The sequence below is a fragment of the Natrix helvetica genome, assembly GCF_964273705.1.
Source record: "Natrix helvetica genome assembly, chromosome: 2".
NCBI classification, from domain to species: domain Eukaryota; kingdom Metazoa; phylum Chordata; class Lepidosauria; order Squamata; family Natricidae; genus Natrix; species Natrix helvetica.
In genome coordinates, this window is record NC_138552.1 from 155,490,242 (window position 1) to 155,512,559 (window position 22,318).

The window sequence follows — 22,318 nt, forward strand, 5'->3', positions numbered from 1 at the left end:
GTGCTTAATCTCTCTGCTCCATGCTGACAACCATTAGCACTGTGTTCTCTTAATAACAACCTACTGTCTTAGAAATAGCTCTTGACTCAGCTCTTGGATCAGCTTTCAGAGTGAATAGCTTAGTGATGAGGTGTGCCAAACATTCCTGCAGAGATGTGTGACTATGCTGATGTCTATAGTTATCCATTCCAGAACAATAACCAAAGATATGTGGAAGTAAATGATTACATATAGACAAACCTATATTCATTATTTATATAGACAACTGTTTGATACAGTTGTCTTCTGTAAAGCAATTATTTGCTTCTCATAAGTATATGTTCACATGGCTGCAGGTACACTTGGCATTGCAATATGAAACTTCCCTTTGGAAAATTTGAACAAACAGCTTTGTTTAGAGAAGGGACACATTAAATATATTTTGGTTCTTTGAGACTTGGATGTTGTGTACTTTAGCTGACTTAAAAAATGATGGAGATTGATATACGTAGAAACCCTATTTTAAAACTTTTATGTATGCACTCAGTGACAAATAAAGAGACATTCATTAGTTGTTAAGCTAATATATTGCCACTGCAATTAAGCCAGGGGCTTTTTAAAAAAATGTTTTCATGTTATTATGGATTCTAAAAATAACTAGTGTTTTCAAACTGTGCAAACACTAGTTTTTGACTGTTTAACTTAAGAAACCCTACAATAACTAGATCATGAGATAATGCCATGAAAATTAACATACATGCAAAAATTAATGAGCTATCTAAAAAATATTTTGTTCCCATTTCCAGGGAACACGTTTTTGATTGGGTAGATTCACCTTTCTAACCAATAAAAATATAAGAAAAGTTTCAGCACTCCTCAGTCGGATTCCTCTTAGGAGCCAGGTATGAAAGTTGTCTGATTTTTGTTTCCGTAGAATTATATTAGGCAAGAACTAGAAAAAAGACAAAGATGCCTTATTAGAATAAAAGCAAAAGTCATTCACTGCCTTCTCTAAATTCTGGGGAAGAAAGAGGATAATGAAGCTTTTTGCCAAATAGCAAGAAAGGGATATTTTATATTCTGTTAATTTTAGACTGTATGAAAAGGAGGGATGTCTTTGATCATTTATCAAAGGTTAATTATTCAGTTAGGATAATACAGCTATTTTTCAATAAGTTGGGGTTATGCATTCTTAGCTAGAGTATAATGCCAATCAATTGCAATGAAGTTTACTTCTGAGCAGACATGCATGTGATTACACTGGGTAGGAAAGTGCAGTGCTAACATTCATTTGCATACAGATAAACTTAACTATGTTAGGCATGCTACAAAACTCTGGTCCCAAGTCCCTCTACACTTGATTCTCTTTTGAATATTCATGAATTCAGTATAAAGGCATGGCTTTTTATTTAACAAATCTGTAAATGAATGCCACTAAAGACACTTTTAGAGAGCAGAAACCTGCCTAAGGCATTCTCAATTGTACCTGTGTACAGAACAGCGGTGGATTTCTGCCAGTTCTAACCTCTTCTATAGAAGAGGTTCCACAAATCTACAGTGCGGTTTAGAACCGGTTCCAGCTCCCTCCCTCCTCCCGTCCACACATCATCAAGATGAAGAGCGAGAGGAGGAATTCTGGGAGTTGAAGTCCACAAGTCTTAAAGCTGTCAAGTTTGAACACCCCTGGGTTTTTTTTCTAAAGGGTTAGAGGTGCAAGGGTCTTGTAACTTGACAGCTTTAAGACTTGCGTGCTTCAAATGCCAGAGTTTCTGAGCCAACATTTTGGTTGCTAAGCAAGAGCGTTGTTAAATGAGTTTCACCACATTTTATAAGTTGGGCCATGCCCACCCAATCACATGACTGCCAAGCTGCTCCCACTTGGTCACATGGCTTGCAAGCCACTCCCACTCGGTCACATGGCCAGCAAGCCACTCAAACCAGGTCACATGGCTGGTAAGCCACTCCCACAAAGCAGGCCACACCTACAGAAGAGTTTCTAAAAAAATTTGAAACCCACCACTGGTACAGAACCTCTTTCAGATGTACATGTGGAACATCAAAGACTTGGGAATATGTGGGGTAAATTAACTGAAATGTTACCTGTTTTTCTTCTATGGGTAAATAAATGCCTGCCTGGGGCTATAGCTGAAAAGAAATCCATGCTATCAAATACAATATGAGAATCAAAAATTTAAATTACAGAGATTTTATGTAACAAAGTTGCTACTAAGATATAATGGAATACCTTGCTTTTACTAATTCACCACCTCACAGTGAAGTGACCTGAATCAATAACAAAAAAATGCTGTTATGCAGAGATGATTTCTACTAGAAACAGGAAATAGAACACATACTGATTGAACAGTGATTGCATTAGTGTTAACCGATAATAAATAGGACTCTGAATAATGAGAGAAGTTCTTTAAGAAAAAGACTTCATTTAGTAATAATTACTAATAGTTTTTCTTTACTGTGTTTTATGCAGTAAGTTTATGCATACAGTCAGAACACACTGGATAAAATGGTATTCCAAAAAAGGATAAATGACTAAAGTACAAACTTCCTTTTCTTTAACTCAAGGTTTGGGAAGGTTTTTAAATATATATATTAGATACAAATAAGCTCATGAGAAATGCAGTGAGGTAAATTATAATTTGTTTTGTATTTCCCCTCTAAATCTGACAGCCTATGTAATTATGAGAATGCAGGTTGTGGGCTTACAGAGACTCATTCTACCACTACTGGTCTTAATTGTAGCTATCATAGTTTTTCATTGACCATGGCTTTTATCTCTGGCCACAATTCTCTTTTAAATAGGATTCAAAACAATATTCTAAGCTAATTATTTAAATTCATATAGTATTAATAAACAGTATGAGAAGACAGTAAGGAAAAGAGGGAGAGGAATGCTCCCATTTGTAAATTAAATCTTTCTTAAACTGGTGCTACTCAGAAGTGCTTAACTAAAACTTTTGAGACTGGAATTAATTTCCAGCAAAGCTATGAACAGAGCTTCATAGTTTGGGGGTGATTTTTCTAAATGCAGTGGTCAGGATTATTAGATCTGAATTAAACTGAGGCATCAAGATTTATAACATAAATATCTTGAAATTCCTTAAGATAAATATTTTGGGTAATGTTTTAATTTACTATTTAATTTAAGTTAGTTTGCACAAGTTTCTTCTGAGATCACATGTAGAAGCAGAATAATGAACAAATATATACTTACAAAGTAACAGGGTTATTTTACATCAGGTAAAATTAGGGCCAAATAAGGATTATATTATTACTTTGAAAAGTGTCTGTGTGTGTGTGTGTGTGTGTGTGTGTGTGTGTGTTTGCATGCTAACTGAGGCTTGCCTTTCTGATCTTCTCTGCAGCTTTTCCTGCTGTATTAAGGCTATTATAAAAAGGCCTCTTCAGATTTGGGTGACAGTCTTTGGGGGCACAGTATACAACTTTATGGAGGGTCTTCAGACACTGCAGAGAATGATTGTAGCCCAGAGCACAGATATTTATTTGGAAATTCATTTTATGTCATCTTCTAGGTGAAGACTCTATCTAATTTTATGAATTTTCCCATCAGTGAATGTGAATTTTCATATGATCTCTTAGAATTTTTTGGACAACTCCAGATGACATTGTATATAGGATGTGCATTTCAAAGGAAGTAAAGGCGTTATGAAAATTCCTCTTCTAATCTTTGATAAAACTGTACAAAGCATACTAAAGCAACACTCTTACAAATCTCAAAATACCAATTAAAGAGAACCAAATATTAAAAAGCCCCTTTTGGTCCTGTTAAATATATAGAGTATACTTGATAGAATATATTCATTATATTACATTAATAGAATAAATTAAAGAGCTATATTCAAGATAGAATATGACTCATATATGTATAATGGTTAAGGTACTGGATTAGAACAGGAAAACCCAGGTTCTAGACCACCTTTAGGGATGGAATTCATGCAATGCATTCACACACGGCCATAGACAAGGAAGTAAAAATAAAAATCTGTCTACCAACCTGCACCAGACCAATGTGGTATAGGCCAAAATTTTCAATGAAGAGACCTTTATTCTGCAGTGGACTGGTTTGTTTTGTGTTGGCAAGGAAAAATAACTAATTTTCCACTTTGTTTTGCATTTACCTCAAAAGATAAAGTAACCTCTCCCCCTATGAAATATCCTAGCCTATAAACATTGTGCAACGCAGCAACATTGATCCTTGCATTGAAGGCCTTTCTTTATGTTGGTTATTACTTAATAGGTATCAGTGTCCCATTTGGTTTGCAGAGCCAGACTGGCAGATTTTTTTTCCTCCTCCTTCTGAGAGGAGTTCACATCACATAGATGGTTCCCAAAGACTGTTTCACAAAGCTTTTCTATTATAGAAAGAAATCTCCGCTGGAGGAGCTCCAGGAACAGATGTTCTAAGGCACCATTTAGCCTTTATCATATGAAGACATTCAAGATGGCTTATGCACCAGGTATTTCACAATCCCTCAGGATTAGGAAGAATCAGGCTGACTCTAGAACTCCCAGGAAAATGAATACTCATAGTGTAAACCCTGATCCACTTATATCATCCTGTTACAAAATTATGTTAACAGAAGGGAGAATGGTTATTGAATCTGGGTTTAGATGTGGGGGGCAAACATTTTTTTCATATGTTTTAGACCTCAATATTTTTCAAATACTGTTCTTTCACTAATTGTCCGAATGATAAACAAGCGTTAAAACTGAACACAAATTGAATATCAAGTTGATATCTTCAAAAAGATGAAGAATTGTTGTGCTGCCATATTTTATTCTGACATCCTTTCATATTAACAAGGCACATCAACAGAGGCCCTTTAAGGAACCACGATGCCATGTTTTCTAGTGGTGTAATTTTATCTTTTGATATGAATCATGCTAAAATGGTTATAGCCTTTATTTTCATTTTGCAAAAAGTTGTTAACAAAACAACACCATGTGCATTACTTCTGCAAAGCAGTTCATTCTCACTCTTTTTAAAAAGATAACTTATACTAGTATACTTTGCAAGCCCTTTCTAACTAGCAGCATGCATATATTCAAAATTGAGAACAAGATCTCCTGATTGCTCAATGCATTTTTCTTTGTAAACTACCTATACACAAAAGCAAACCAAGGATTCATTGTGTGCCACCAAGCCTACACATGTTGAGTCTTAGCAACCACAGTGATTGAAACTGAAAGCCAGATATTCTGATTGCTCAATCAGACACATTTTCTTCACAAACCACCTATATTTTACACTGTAGGGATGGCATTCCCAGTATATGGACATTTCATAACAATGGGAAAGTCAGGTCCCTACTTAAAACATCGATAAGGAATATACAGAAAAAAATGAAACCAACTTTCATAATGAGATAAAATGAAAGCCTCAAACGCTTATATCATAATCAGTATAGTAGCTTTAAGGAACAAGAAGAATTGTTTTTACTATAAGACACTTTGGAAATTCTTGGGTTAGACATAATCCCTAAGATTTCTTTCTCCCTCCACTAAATCACTGCCCAGTTTTCTTTCTTCTTCTTTTCCTAATATGGTATAGCAGTAATAAGCCATGCAACAATGCACTTATCCTTAGAGTAAGCACCTTGAAAGTGAAAGCTGGCTGATTAAAACGAATACTGTGACACGTAGATAAAGCTCCAATGCATTTTCTGCCTTCAGTAGCAAGCACACATATAGTTCAAGGAATTCATTTTCATGAGCTAGACAGAGTAGCAATGCTGTGCAAAGTGTTTAATATAGCTTGGTCAGTTACAGTAACTTCCCAGAGGATTTGTAATACATACTAAAGCCAGTAGTTATATTTTTATATATACAGCAAAGTTTCCCCACTTCCTTTGAAGGCAACGGTAGTTAGGACAAGCTTGTAATAACGGTTATAATAACATGGCCTTTCTGCAAAAATATCTATCTTGTCAGGTAAAGCTGACGATGGTCCTTGATTTTCAGTCTCTGGTTTGGCCTCCGACAGTTGTAGGGAGCAGTGAAATGTTGAGAGCTGTCTGCTGGAGTTGGTGGCACAATCAACATTTTTTCCTGTTGCTAGAATGAAGTCTGATTGCTTAAAAAAAGATAATAAAGTCAGTGAGATTTCTGGTGGACAACCAGCTTCCAAAAGTGCTGATCGTTGAGGCCATACCTACGAATTTTATAGTGAAACTTAAATTGCATTCTTGAGAGGTTTTCAGTGCACTTGCAGTGTTACCTATAAGAAAGGCCACACAAAACAAATAGTGCTTTTATAATAACAAATATGTGTGCAAGCTCAAATTAAGAAACACTATGGTGTTTGAAGCAGCTGAAAAAAATTGACTTTGTTCATCACTGGCATTTCCCTTGTGTCTTTAATACGGGGAGGGGAACTTTAGGTATTATATAGAGCTCATTGTTACCTTCTGTCTTAAAGATTCCCCAAACATTCTAGCCTCCCCCTTTCATAGGTCCCTAGGACTGATCTAGCAGAAGTTTTGTATTGTAAAATAAAAACAACAGCCCAAGTCCTTGAAAGACTCGATAGGTGGGTAAAAATGCCAAATCCATTCGAAACATCTGGCTGACCAAATGAATGGGTATAGAATAGATGGTACCTGGCTCAATAGCAGTAACTGTGAGAGGGATCGTGGAGTCCTAGTGGACAATTACTTAAGTATGAATGATTATTATGTAAAAAAAGACCAAAAAGAGACCAAAAATATATGCTTTTCTACATCTTCCCCATCCTTGACATTGAAAGTTCTCATTGCTAGCCCTATTGCATTTTTCCTTCATCTTATAGATTTAAATGAACAGTATTAATCATAATTGTTTTTATCTTGAAGACTCTCTATCCCTCACAGTCAGCTTGTACTTTTGCCAAAGTTTGTGGTCCTTTTCTTATTTCTCATTTGAGAAGACTTTGGTTTCATGCTCTTTTTATGTTTTCCTGTATTTCTGCTGGTTAGTCACACTAGCACCTTTCCTCTAGTTTAATGGAACTTCTCTATTAGGAGTTATGTAGTTCATACTCATTAATTTTAATGAATGAATTCCTTAAAGCAGTGTTTCTCAACTTTGGTAGCTGGAATCTATGTGGACTTCCAACTCCCAGAATTTCCAGCCAGAATGCTGAAATCCACTCAGCTTCATGTTTTCCTGTGTTCTGAATCTTAATGAGAGATAACTAATATTGTACAATATTAAATGTTATCTAAGTTTTCCTTTGGCTCCTTAGCAAGCAATAAATAGATACTCCTATAGATTTAAGGAGGCATGGAGACAAGCTACATCAATATGTCCAGTGCATTTGTAACAGTATATGGGAATGGGAGGTTGGGGTCAGAGATGCTACTTAGGGAACAATCAGATAGGAGACAGCATAGTCTACAGCTGGATAGTGAATAGGGCAAAAAACTCAATAGAAACTTCCTAGTTTCTTAGGCTGTAAAGGAAATGATGGGAGACTTATAGCTTCAGGCTAGCAATATTCTATTAATATACTCTTACAATTAAAAAAAAGTTAGTACCTGATTGTGCTTCCTGTCTCATCTACCTAATAAGGCTGACATCAATCTTGGAAGTCTCTATATCTCTTTCAAAGTGAGAAAATTCAGGAACGGCCTCCGATCCTTATCTGCCAAGCAATTGGCAGCAGCATTGTTGCAACAGCAGTAGGAAGTAGATGTCCTAATGACCAATTTGCAGAATGCCATGATACAACTAACACAATAGACTGGGGCATGTTTTGCTCCAACCTTCAGCAGCACCACAGATGATGGCTCAATACATGCTCCTGCATTCCCAGGATACCTGGCCAGAGAAATTTGGAGGGAACCAGGATCAATTCTCAACATTCACCATTCAATGTGAAATGTTTATGACATGCAAGCTGGTGGAGTTTCCACTGATCTCACCAAGTGACTTTTGTGCTGAGTTTGCTGAAGGAAGCAGTAGGTAAATGGGCAAAACCATGAATTGAAGGAAACAATCCAGTGTTAGACAACTATCAAGACTTCATGTGTAAACTCAAAGGCCACTTCGAGGATCTCATCAGAGAATCACTGCTAGTCGAGGGATCTGGAAGCTCAGAGAAGATGGAGCAGAGTAATATTTCATGCTTTAAATTGCTAGCTGGCTGTATAGGGTGGAATGACTAACCAGTTCAAAGAAGGGCTGAGAGATGTGCTGGTAAGACAAGGCATCTCAAATACCCCAGAAGAGCTATATCAGTATTGCTTAGGAGAGCTAAGGCAGAAAAGGAATGGCATGGGGGTGTGTCTTATCCCATCCCAATGGCCTGCTCAAAATCCAGTGTGGGAGAACAAATCAGAGCATTTAAGAGTTCCCTGTCATCAGGAAAGAAGTAAAGAAAAAGGGATCTGAGACTATGATTTTACCTTGGGGCCCCAGGACACATAGCCATAGCATGCCTGGTAAAAGTACTAATATCTGGCACAGATATTGAAGAAATGAAATGCAAAATTTATCAACAGAGCTCATGGACAGCAAGTGCCCAATTTGCTTCGAAACAGCACACCAGGCAAACTTTGTGCACTCCCTCTCCCCCCCGAACCCTGAAGGGGAGCTCGCCACCATTTGAGGAGAATCTGTCATCTGATAGCAGGCAAGCATACTTAATAATGTTGTTATTGTTAACCTTAGTTTCCAGCAACATGGTAGAATTCTCTGAATTTGTAGAATCTGGAGCAACCACTAATTTCATAGACATAAAAAGTACCGAAACTAAAATTGCTTATTCAAGCCCAATGAAGTCAAGATATTTGATGGACAGCTACTAAGAGCAGGGTTAGTTCTGCAGCACATTGGCTCCTTTGCAGTTGACAATCCAAGATCACATCGAATTCATAACATGGTATGTAACTTCCTCCTTGCAAGTACTATCATCTTGGGAATAACATGGCTTCAGCTGCATGATCCAGGTATAAGTTGGATGCGAGGATGCTCTCATTCCCCATTCCTAAATGCCAGCAACACATTTATAAGCAGTGAAAACTTACCTCGCCCACTCCACTATGGGAGAATCAGCACTGCCAGAAAAATATACACATTTTGCAGATTTTGTTTGGAGAGGAAGAGGCAGCTGAGTTACCTCGCTGCCCACAGGGTATGTAATTGCACCATCAATTTGAAACCAGAATCCACATCCCAGGAAAGAGACACTATCCTATGTCTATCCATTAGTTAATCAGTTTCAATGAATGTTTGGATATCAACATCAAAAAAGGAATCTTCACACTTCCAACTCAACAACCACATTTTTTGTTCTTCCAAAACAAGGCGAAACAGCAGCCACTCTGAAAAGAAAGAAGGAGTCCCCATGCACAGAGTTGATGACTACAAAGACCTGAAAACAATGGCATTTAGAGATGACTATCTAATCCCACTAATCTCAGATCTATTAACTGGCTACAAAAGGTACATATCTTTATAAAATTTGACTTGAGAAGTGCTTGCGATCTAATTATAATAAAAGAAGGACACAAGTATTCAATACAAGACATGGCAATACACAGTGATGCCTTTTGGCTTGGTTAAATGTGAAGCTAGGGACTTATTGGTTCATTAACAACTTATTTTCAGCAATTCTAGACCAGTAAGTGATGGTTATACTTAGATGACATATCAGTTTATTCTGAACATCCTTATCCTTGCCTTATCAATGTCAGAAATGTATTGCAAAAATTACAGTACAGTAAGGTCTTTGTCCAACTAAAAAAATGTACATCTGACCTTAGACAATTTGGGCTACAGAATCTCTACAAAATAATCAGGCCAACCTGAAAATCTGGAAGGAGCAGGAAGACAAGTTGTTGATCTGTCTGATTAGATTAGGACACAGCAACAGCAGGATACACATGCCAAGGCCCGACTGGATGACTTCTAAGGAAAGCCAAAAAGGTACTGTTGTGCCTTTCACAGTGAAGGTATAGATGAAGTATCTGAAGGTATTGTGCCATGACAATAAAACAGCAGAACATGGAGGGTATTTAAAACCTAATAGCAATTTTTTGTGGCCTCATGTCTGGGCCAACTTAAAAGAAATTTCCTCTTGTCATATCTGTCATAGAGGGGGGAAATCCCTAGTAAATGTTTTTATTGACTCAATAATTGGAATTGACATCTTTTAAAACATTTCCTTAGATAGGCTTAGGGGATGGTCTCGGTGCAGCACCTGCTGCCCTGAACCGGGGAGGAGGAGTGCAGTCCTTCCAGGCCTCACAGGATAGGTTCCTCACCACCTTGCTGTGGATAGGACAGCTAACACAATAGTGAAGCTTCACATAGAGTTTGGGTAGCACGTAGACACTCGCTTCAGAGATATATCTGACTGCAGCTACTTCTACAATATTTCAGATGACAAAGTTCTTAATAGCTTTATCCTTGGGGACACAACGGGCACAGTTGGTACAGCGTATAGGCTGGACATGTCCTCGACCCTTCTTGGCACGACCATTGTTTCTTTTCTTCCTTGTCATTTTGATGGTGATGAGTAATCTGGCTAGGTTATTGTAGCTGCAAAAACCCCTTCACAGCCCTGGAACACTGCTTCTCTAGATTTTATCACTGATCTTACCACAAGTGAGAGATATACTAAATACTAAAATACTTGTAATGGTGGATTTATTTACTAAATTGGCTCATTTTATTCCTTGCAGCGGTCCCTCATGGCCTAGGAAACAGCTCAATTCTTTGCAACATATCTTATAGTGGAATCAATTATGATATAGAGATATAGAGATCAATCATATGATCTGAGACAGAGGAAGCTAGTTCACTTCCAAATTTTTGAACTTTGTGCAATTATTATTAAAATTAATTCATCTTCCTCACATCATCCAAAGACCAATGGAGAATCTGAGAAGATTAACCAATTGTTATAAGCAATTGTGATACTATATTTCATACCACCAAGACATCTGGACTGATTTCATGCCTCTCGCTGAATTTATTTACAATAATGCAATACACTCCTCATTGGTATGTCCCCATTCCATGCAACTTATAGATTCTACCTATGGGTTTTACCAACAACCAGGCAAGAAAGCACAATTCCATGTGCCACAAACTTACTTACACAAGAGGGAAGCAGCCCAAAGTCTATTAAAGGAACAACTGAAATTGCCAAAGGCTATGTACAAAAAGAAAAAAAAAAGTAGATTCATGCAAACAAGAGGGAAGTAGACTTGCAGAAGAGGATTTGGTGTGGCTTTCTGCAAAACTTCTGACCTCTACAAAAAATCTTTCAAGAAACGAGACCTGAAATATAGTTCAGCACCTGGTTGTGTTTTCTATCAGGTCTACCTGGTAAGGCTGATAGCTTTATTGATTCTCTTCCATCCATTAATAACCAGGAAGGAGGGAAGGCACTGACAAAATCATACTTTGGCCTTCCCGAAAGCTAAGTAATAAATTATTTATTCCAGCAGAAGAAGAAAAGGTCAGAGACATACATTAGGACTCAATCCTAATGGCACTGTGAGGTTCCAAACCACCTTACTGCTCTAGCTTAGTTGCTGTAATCTCTTTAAGTGATGCACAACACGAATAGTGAATAAGAAGTTGTAGTTCATGGCAGCCTGAATTAATCTCATATTTCAAAACTTACACAAATTTACACAAATGCCAACAACTGTTGACAGAATTTGATTACTCTCATTGCATGAATCATAATAATTACACATTCATTGTTTAGAAATATACAATTAAACTTTGTTGAGTCCAAACAAACTATTTAATTTAGCTCAAGTGGGCTTGAGGTTTATTCATTGACGGGTGTAGAGGGTAATCCTGGTACAGTGCAAACTGAAAGACAATTCACTATCATAATTATCACTAAGAACCCAAATAGAAGAAATTGAGTATATCTGAACTATTTTTAATCAATAGGCATAGGAACTCTGTTCAAAGTTAGAAACGTGTGATTTGATATGCCACTCTCCTTTTAGTGAATATATTTGTCTAGTACAGGTATCAGAAAACTACATCATAGTTGCACCTGAGAAAATATCACTAGGCCAATCCTCCCAAACTGATACCCTTGACTCTGTGATGCAATGTGAATACTGTGTTTCCCCCAAAATAAGACAGTCTTATTTTCTTTTGACTCTCAAAATAAGCACTTAGCTTTATTGTTGGGAAGGTCTTATTATTTTTCAGTTTGCAGGAGGCAGCGAGCGTGATCACCTCATGGCTACTGCTGCATTACAATATTTTCGGAGGGGGCTTATGCGCTTATTATCCGGGGAGGGCTTATTTTCGGGAAAACAGGGTATTTGTATATATATCCAGTATAGAAATTCTATGCGTTGCAATCTTTATTGATGTCATCTGGGAAAAAATTGCATGAGACCTATATTTGTCTTTAAATTGTGTGAAGCAGACAGCTATATTTACATGAATGTACATAGATATGAATAGCCAGAAACAAAGATGGCTACATTACATGATATAGTATAATATCAATACATTGGAATATCTGTGCAGTTTCCTTTGCTATTTCTTCCCATAATAGATTTTGGTTTTTCTTTTACAATGACAGATTTTTTTTAAAAAAAAAGTTTGCTTGAAATTAATAATTCAGGCCATAATTGTAAGCATCATCTGCCAAATCCAGAATTAGCTAGGCAAGGCGGTTACCTTTTACCACAGCAGTCAGGAAAGACAGAAAGTCCCATTATAAGTAAGCAGCCATTTTAAGGATAAAAAGGAGCAATTAGTGGGGACTGTTGTAAAGGTCAGGGGCCTCTAGCTGGCTGTGGTTCTTGGTTATTAACATATTTTAGGTTTAGTAGGCATTTAGTAGTCTTGGTTGTAAAGGGATTTTATTCATATTAGCCTGAATACAGAACCATTTCCCATTTTTATTGATGTTGCAGAAAGTCTCAGATTTGAAACTGATAGAATGATATTATCTACTACCAATCTTTTCTAGTACGATGGGAAAGAGGCAAAGCCTGAAAGATAGTAAGGCACAATGAAGATAATGAACACCCCCACCCCCCGCTAAGAATAAATGGGAGAGAAGCCTAAAAGTAACTCTTACAATTTAGGAGGCTTTTCAGATAATATTTGATCGGTTAAAGGCTTGCTAAGTTTTAAGAGGCTACTTAATTAGTCTCTTCATCAAAACAAAGTCTGTGACCATAAGAGTGGACTTTTTTGACAGAGTTTTCCAGTCTCCACTTTTTTTATGCCCTGCTGCCTATGAAACCTCATTTCTGTAAGTTAGATTTTGAAATCTGAATATATCTAGATGAAGCCATTCCATAACAGAAAATATAAATCACAAATCTTACCTGCTACTGATAATGTATTAGTTTAAACTGGCATAAACCTTTGTACCAGTGGTGGGTTGCCAAGATTACAAGGAGGCAGGGACGTGCGGTCAGGGGTGGCAGGGGAGGCAGAGCCTCACCTCTCTTCATGAAATAATAGTATATAATATTCTATACTATATATATATATATATATATATATATATATATATATATATATATATATATATATATATATATATATATATATATATATATATATATATATATATATATATATATATATAAAATATTATTATATAATAATATAATATAATATATTAATATTATTATATTATACACATCCATCCGGCCGCGCCCAGGAGCTCCAGAGGGCGCCCGGGAGCTTCAGAGGGCGGCGGCAGCCGACAACATTTCTGCCGCCGCCCTCCGCAGCTCCCGGGCGCGGCCGGACGGATGTAGCCACAGCGATGCATCAAGATTTATAACATAAAGCGGTCTGGGCGGACAAAAGAGCGAGCGAGGCAGCCTGATCCTCGGTCGCTCGCCCGCCGGACTGCCTCGGCGCCATTCTGGCTACCTTCGTCCGGGCGCGCCCAGGAGCTGTGGAGGGTGGAGGCAGAAATGTTGTCGCCGCTCCCGGATGACAAAGGCATGAAAGCGACTGGGGAACGACGAGAACCTTTCTGCCTCTGCTTGATTTTGCGCTCTTCTCGCGACTGCAATATGCTCCTCGCGACTGCAACCTTTTGAGGACTGCGGAGCGCGAGCCGGCGGAGCACGCTCAGGAAGGTGGGGAATGGGATCACGTGTGCTGGAGGCTGAGGCAGCCTGAGCCTCCAGCACACGTGGTCCCATTCCCCGCCTTCCTGATGACGTCACCAGCCTCACCAGCTATAAACCTCACCACACGTCACTGCAAGGAGGTTATCTGGAGGGTCAGAAGTAAGTATGGAGTGAAGTTACTGCTGCTGGTGTGCCAGTCAACTATTTGGCAATAAATGGTGCAGGACAGCAATGGAGATAGATCAGGATAGACTGGCGGTGGTGTGGTTCGGCCAACCTGAATCCTCCCCCTCGTCCTCCAAGTCAGCTCTGGATATTTTATTTATTATTGATTTATTTTTAAAAAAAATTGCATGGCCATCTGACTCTTGGTGACTCTGGGTGGCTTACAAAAATAAAGTATTAAATACGCTGGGTATGCTACTGCACTGAATCATATCAAGACAGAAGAGAATTGCAAACTTTTGTTTGGGGAAATGAGTTCTGTTTAAATGGTAATTCAGCATTTGAGGGAAGAAATACTTCCTTCAACATAGTTATGATTCAGAACAGAAGTCACAGTGAATGCCAATGGCTCATCATGTGCTTTTTACTTTACTGCACAGAACATTTTCAGAGTAGTTCTGTGTATTTCTTGGCCATGGCTGGCACTGGCACAGAGACTAAATTCTTAGACTGAGTTATTTGCATATATTATCTATCCCCACCCCCAGGGATGAGATTTGGATATTATGCTGTCATTGACACATCTAAAATATTGATATTTTTGATAAATAATGATTTCATTAAAATTACTCATATTATGAGTTTGAATTTCTAAAGGGCAATTATCTATTGTGTATTATTTGTTCCAAATTGTTGGAAGCTGCCCTACATTTACAAATGTGGATATTTTAGGACTATTTCATATATCAAATGAATAAACCAACTGTGATATGAAAGTATTTATCAATATTTTAGTGTAAGACTATCAAAATATATGGTGTGCCTTAGCTCATGAATTTCGTAAGTACTAAGACAGATTTTAGAAATATGGTCAACTTTATTGCTATATAATTTTTCTTTATTCTAGCTTTCAAATTTTAGACATTTCCTTAAGTTGTTTATGCTATCATGCTCTTTTTCAACAATTCTAACTAAGTAAAGATGAGAGTGAGAAAAGACTTTATAATCTACAATTTTAAGATAATAGTGTAAAAATGAGACTAATAATAACAAATATTAGTAGATGTTGCTATATGTCACCTGATTAAGGAAAGCTAAAATTGATTGACCACTTATATTTAAATAACTGGATGACCAAATGTCAGCCAAGTTCTATTTCAGCTTCTGGGGCAACTTCCAAATGAATCATTAGAATCTAAAAGTAAAAATCTTTATTTTATTCACGTTTTTCTGAGGCTAAGACCACATTTTAGCTTTTATCACCCACCTCTCACCCCATGATATAATCAGGAGCATAAGGGGATTCATATAGAGTTCCCTTCTATACTACTTCAAACTATAATACTTCAATATTTCTTCTAGAAGCCATTCAGAGTTACTATGATGGGCAGCCTATAAATTTTATAAATAAACTAGCTGAATATCTGTGCTCCGCTACAAAATTATGTGATTGAGCTTGATAAATCAACACAGCTTGAAAATTAATGAGCAGTTACAATCGGCCTCTCTTCTCCCCTTCTCTCCCTCAGGCCTGCCCCTCAGAAACCCGTCCTATCCTCCCCCTTCTCTTCCTCAGGTTTGCCCCACAGAAACCTCCCCTATCCTATCCCCTTCTCTCCCTCAGGCTCCCCTCCAAACTCCCAGCCAGCAGGCCAGATGAGTCATACGCTGGCCACACCCAAGTGGTAGTTTGAACAGAAATCTTTTCAGGTGGGGAGGGGGGAGTAGAACTCCTTTGCATCAGAGTGTGTTAATGATAATATAATAAATACTTATGATCTGATGGTCATTTTGAAAAATCCTTTCTAAGCGAGCACCTAGAAGCCAAGAGGAACATACATGTCACATTTCAAGTTTGTAGCTTTATGGTTCTGGAGATTTCGTGATCCAGCGTGAGTGGTTTTCACTTTTATATATATAGATAAATACATGAACATACATGTTCCTGGGCACAAGCAATTATCTCAGGAACTCTGGGCAGCTTACAATTCTAAAATTATAAAACAAACAGTAGAAACATCTAAAAATAAATACATACAGCAGCCAGGCAGAAAATACTATTATTATCGCTACCGGTTTGGAACCAGGAGTGCACCGGGGGGGGGCGCTTCTGCGCATGCACAGAGTGTCTCCTTCTGCTGCCACTACTGGTTTGCCCGAACCGGGGTGAACCGTTAGAATACCACCTTTGACAGCAGCATACTAATAGTAAAGCGAAGAAATGGGGCCCTTAACACATACAGACCCCAGGCTCAGTTACACAGCCAAGTTTTAAACACACACAATTTAAACAGGTGTTTCTAAAATACTTTAAAGTAAGTGGAATACTTTTATCAGAATACCATCACATCCAGAGTGGACCCCATAATACCATCAAACCTAGAATGATTTCCTCTATTTTCAATATATACAAATGAAAAGGAAGTATATCTATATGAATATTTGTAAGATGCAGTTAAATCGATATATAACGTAAGATAGTGAACTATTGCTCTAATGGAACACAATTCTAGTTTATTCTGTTCTCCAGGTCTGCCATACAGATCAGTTGCTATAGAATGAAAAGAAATATTTTTTCCCCTTTCCCTTTCCTGTTCTTTCTCTTCCTTCTCTTACTTAAAAGGTAATTATTAGTTAAAAAGTAGTTATTAAAATGAACGTGGTTACACTTTTGCTCAGGCAGCGAGTATTTATGGCCCTCCTGGTATTACTATCCACCAAGTATTAGCATCTTTAATGCCACTGATCAAGTGACAATAAGAATTATCTGGAGAGCCACATTGCTTAGTTCATATCAGACTTGTTTTTACTTGCACCAGTACAATAGCTTAAATGTGTGGATCACTGTCATACAGAAGTGATAGTGTTCACTCATCTTTGAAAAGGAGGGGGAAAAATAGAAATATTTTCAGACATGATGCTTTACAATTCTTAAAGCTAGATGGAAACTGCAGCTTCAAATCAACTTGTATAAGTTGTTTGGCTTCTTTCTATACTAACTCACACCCCTATAATTGTTTCTGAAGTTTTTGTAACTTTATTCAATTTCTAGTATAACGATAGTCCTTGACTTAGAACCACGATTGAGTCCAAAATTTCTGTTGTTAAGTGAGGTTTGCCCTATTTTACTACAGTTTTGCTACAGTTGTTAAGTGAATCACCGAAGTTGTTAAGTTAGCAATCCAGTTGTTAAGTGAATTTGGCTTTCTGACTTTGCTTGTCAGAAAATTGGGAAAAGTGATCACATGACCCCAGGACACAGCAACCATCGTAAATATGAACCAGTTGCCAAGCATCTGAGTTTTGATCACATGACCAGGGGGATGGCACAAAGGTTGTAAATGTGAAAAATGGTCATTTTATCCAGTGCTATTATAACTTTCAACGGTCATTAAGCGAACTGTTGTAAGTTGAAGACTACCTGTAGTAATGAGAGCAGATGTTCTGAATTGCCATAGCTTTTCATTATGTTTATTCTAATAAATACAATTTCATATACAAGGTAGTCCTTAGGACCATAACTGAGTCTGGAATCATGTTTGTAAATTATTGTGATTATACGTTGAGGCATTATATGACTAGATCCAATTTTTAAGGCATTTTTATAGCAGTGATTAAGTGAATGCCGAAGTCATTAAGCAGATCCATTTTATCAAATGATCTCTTTTTGCCAGAAACTGAAAGCAAATCCCAGAAATTGGCAAAAATGTCAAACATTATGTGTCCATGGGATGCTACAAAAAGCTGGAAAGGTGATCTGGTTGCCAGGTGACAAGAGGTGATCACATGACCATGAGAGTGTGCTTGTACAGCCATCATAACTTTGAAATCGAGTCATAAGTAGGTTGGGGAGGTCTGCCATCACTTTGAACGGTTGCTAAGCAACCAGTCATACGTGTATTCATTTTTGTTAACAAATTATACATATGCTGAGTATTTGATGTACTTATTGAATAATCTTGACATACCTTTCCCAAAGCACAAATACAATCAATTTTTAAAAAATGTTCTTATTGTATTCTTTGGTGAGTTGAAGAATTTTTTCCCCTATGCACTATGAAAAGCAAATATATTGCAGGATGGTGGACCTGTTTTGTTTTTGTTTTTGTCTTTAGGTAGGCCTAAACTGTTATATGTTTCTTAATCAAGATTATATATATATAATCCCCTCCCTCCCATATTTGGGTACACCAGGGGTTGTAACACAAATACATATATGATTATTTATATACTGTAGTAACAATTATGGATTGGTAAACTTAAAAATATTTGAGAAAAATATTTGTAATGGTTCTAAGACCATGATAGACTAAATCTCTTTTATGGACCCCACACACAAACATCACGTAATAATAAAGTAAATGCTACTATTAGAAAAGGCAGTACTTCTTTTCATGATTTCACATATAGTATACTTGATTGATTTAGTTATTGTCATGATTCCACATATATTTGATTGGTTTAGTTATAAACTTTAAACTATTGTTTATAACATATGGGTATGTTTTCTCATATTTGTGTTGTAAATATAAATATTTATATAGGCAGTGAACTGCAAGATCCAATTTAATTGTTTAAAACACCTGCCAACTACATTTTTCATCCATTACCTCCAGGAAAATGTTATTCTTTTGCATAAAATGCATTGGGACTAGATTTAGTAGCAGAATAATTAATTTCAATGTCTCTGTCCTAAATATGTCTAAAATCTGGATCTAATCCAACAAAATTTGTGTTTATGGTATAGGATTTTTTAAAAATCCATTGTGTTAATTTCTCCTCCATCTGTTGTATTAAACAAAATAGGATTTGGCTATTTAAACAATCCTTACAAGTAAAATGGTGCAAATAATGTATTTATAGTAAAACTGTAAATTAGAGAGGAAGTGTACCTAACACTTTGCAAATTACTCTAGACTATAATTGTGAATAATTTGTAAGAAATATACTTCCTATGACTCATACTAATACCACACTGATAGAGCAGATCTAGTCAATGATTAAAAAAACATAAACTTGAAAATAGTCAATTTATTTATTTCTAGTTTAAAATAATACTGTTTTAGGGCTTATAACTGCTATATGCAAAAAATATAATTGACAATTTGTGACTGTTCATAGTATTGTAGAAAAAGTTCCAATCCGAGCCATTTTTTCCTTTCCTTTTTTCCCATTTCTTTTATCTTTTCTTTTTCTTGTATGCAGAAGACCATCAAATGAATTGTCACAATACTCGAATGCAAGATTCAGAAAAAGACGATAACAATAATGATGAATACGATAATTATGATGAACTGGTAGCCAAGTCATTGTTAAATCTTGGCAAAATTGCAGAGGATGCAGCATACAGAGCCAGGACAGAATCAGAAATGAATAGCAATACATCTAATAGCTTGGAAGATGATAGTGACAAAAATGAAAATGTTGGCCGGAAGAATGAGCTGAGTTTAGACTTAGACAGTGACGTTGTTAGGGAAACTGTGGACTCACTGAAATTGTTAGCACAAGGACATGGTGTTGTGCTTTCAGAAAATGTTAACGATAGAAATTATGCAGACATGTCTCAGCAAGAAAATAGAAATATGAACTATGCGATGCTAGGGAAGACTGCAAACAATGGGCTTCCTGAAAAAATGGTGGAAGAGAGTGATGAGGAGGTATGTCTCAGCAGCTTGGAATGTTTGAGGAACCAATGTTTTGATTTGGCCCGCAAACTCAGTGAGACAAACCCACAGGAAAGAAATCAACAGCAAAACATGAATTCTCGTCAACATGTCCGGCAAGAAGATGACTTCCAAGGAAGGACACCTGATAGGAATTATTCTGATATGATGAATTTAATGAGGCTTGAAGAACAGTTGAGCCCGAGATCTAGAACTTTTTCTAGTTGTGCAAAAGAGGATGGATGTCATGAAAGAGATGATGACACCACTTCTATTACCTCAGATAGATCTGAAGAGGTGTTCGATATGACAAAAGGGAACTTAACACTACTTGAGAAAGCAATTGCTTTAGAAACGGAAAGAGCAAAAGCCATGAGGGAAAAAATGGCAATGGAAGCTGGACGGAGGGATAATATGAGATCCTATGAAGAACACTCTCCAAGACAGCTTTCTGGAGATGAGAGGAAATCCAAATCCAGTGATGGCCATATCAAAAAGCCATATTATGGTAAAGGTAATATTTCTATCTAGAGTATGTTGTCTTATGATAAAATAGAGATAAATCTTAATGTATAATGGTGTTGTTTGAAGTTTTAACAAATCTTTATAAAATCCAAACTAATATTATTTTTGTTTCTGTAAAAAAAAAAGTACAATTCCAAGAGAGAAAACAAGAAAACAAAAATTACTGAAACAGTAAGCAATGATTATCCTGAAATGCAGACCAGAAATAGAAGAGCAGGGAGTTCTTGGGGGTGGTTAAATGTGTCATCAGCTTAGAGTTCTTACATTCCCACAAATGTTCCAAGTCCAACTCCCCTTGAATTTTTTTAACCCTTAACTATCGCCGAATTTAGTGCTGACTTCTAGTTAACTAGATTCTTGTGTACAGGCTTGAAGAAATCTTCTGTGCTGCAACTTAACATATGGTCCTAGATTAATATCAGGTGCAAAGCACCAGGACCATATATTAAGTTGCAGTACAGAAGATTTCTTCAAGCCTGTATGCAAAAATCGAGTCAACTAATGGTCAGCACTAAATTGGCACTAGATAAACGCCAAAGAAATTCAAGAGCGGGCTGGATTTGTCTTGTTTGTGGCAATGTAAGAACTCTAAATTGATGACATTTTAATTCCCCTCCTCTCCCCGTTTTGCCTGCTCTTCTGCTACATCGTATCAGTTATCCCATGAAAACAAAGAGGTGTGGAAATACCTTGTATGAATTCACTTACATTTTGAGGTTGGGTGCAGGACAATCAAATCTGTCAGCTGTAAAATATCAAGTATTTATAGAATTGACTATGGGGGACATCCTGATTTATAAAATTATCATCAAATGGTAGCTATTAACACTTTCCTGCATAAAGTATGGCATTTCTTGATAGAAATTGAACTGATAACATAAGATAGAAGCAATGACTGCACATGAATTAGCTTAAATAGTAAGATAATGAAAACCATTTGCCACAGATGACATGCTGTGTCCTGGTCTGAGATCAATAGCAATTTCTTATAGGCATTCCACCTCACTAGTTTCATGCATTCATGGAAATAGTTAAATTACTACCTTTAGAAATAATTATGACACAGCATGCAAGAAAAAGTCTAAGCATAATTACTGTAAAGATTTTATTCATTGGTATATAGTATATAAATATAAATATTTTTCTGAATCCACATTCTTACAAAGTTTAATATCCCCAAGAGCTGCAGAGTACTTTTGATTTCCATTAACTTTAATAAAATTGGAAGAAACAACATTATTAGAGGAATGTATGATCAATACAGATGGATATAGATGATATTATATTGTTCAAAGCATAATATTAAACTGTTATGATGAGGCTTTTATATTATAAATAATAGAATTGTGACATAGATTATGAGATTAAAACATTTTATAAATTCTGCAACAATTTTTTTTCCTTAAGTAAAGTTTTTAAGACAAAAGCAGGATTTAAAACTCTAAGACATATGAATTTATAACCAGTATTACATTGTACAGTATTGAAGTTACTATCTTTGTACCAATTCTGATTGTGCATTTTCTGTACGTGCAATTACTCTTGAGCACATACTTGCATTAGTAAGCACAATGTACTATACTGAAATTTTGAATAAAGGCAGCTTCATCTTTCATGATTTAAAAAAAGCATTCATGAGAATTAACTAAGTTATGGGAACTGCTGCTTATTTGATTCATACATGTATCTGTCTTTATAAATTTCGAAGGTTACCAGAACGTTCCCGTTGGCACATCTGGGAAAACCCGAATCTAAAACCCTCCTGGTTTTTCCCACCCAGTTGAAAGTTCATGATCTTGCCCCCACACCCACAAATCCATCACATGGTCCAATCTTTCACTGCCATGCTGGCAGTTCCATCCATCCATCCATTTCCGGTCA

At 36.8% G+C, this 22,318-nt stretch overlaps 1 protein-coding gene and 1 pseudogene across 13 annotated transcripts in view; one reads left to right on the forward strand and one right to left on the reverse strand.

The window, feature by feature from the left end:
- MYT1L (myelin transcription factor 1 like) overlaps positions 1 to 22,318 on the forward strand; it is a 273,439-nt gene that overhangs the window by 186,713 nt on the left and 64,408 nt on the right. For 8 of the 12 annotated variants that reach the window (XR_014174569.1, XM_081943660.1, XM_081943662.1 and 5 more), the window contains 2 exons: positions 4,381 to 4,472; positions 19,455 to 20,426. Coding sequence is in view for 11 of the 12 variants with exons in the window: in XM_081943660.1 (XP_081799786.1) it covers positions 4,381 to 4,472; positions 19,455 to 20,426 (1,064 nt within the window). In the remaining variant the exon portion in view is untranslated. Of the gene's footprint in view, positions 1 to 4,376; positions 4,473 to 19,454; positions 20,427 to 22,318 lie in introns of all 12 variants that reach the window. The other 4 variants (XM_081943666.1, XM_081943669.1, XM_081943661.1 and 1 more) reach the window with 2 other exon arrangements.
- LOC309387261 (small ribosomal subunit protein eS26-like) lies at positions 10,101 to 10,508 on the reverse strand (annotated as a pseudogene). Its single transcript has one exon. The product of its transcript is annotated as a small ribosomal subunit protein eS26-like (transcript).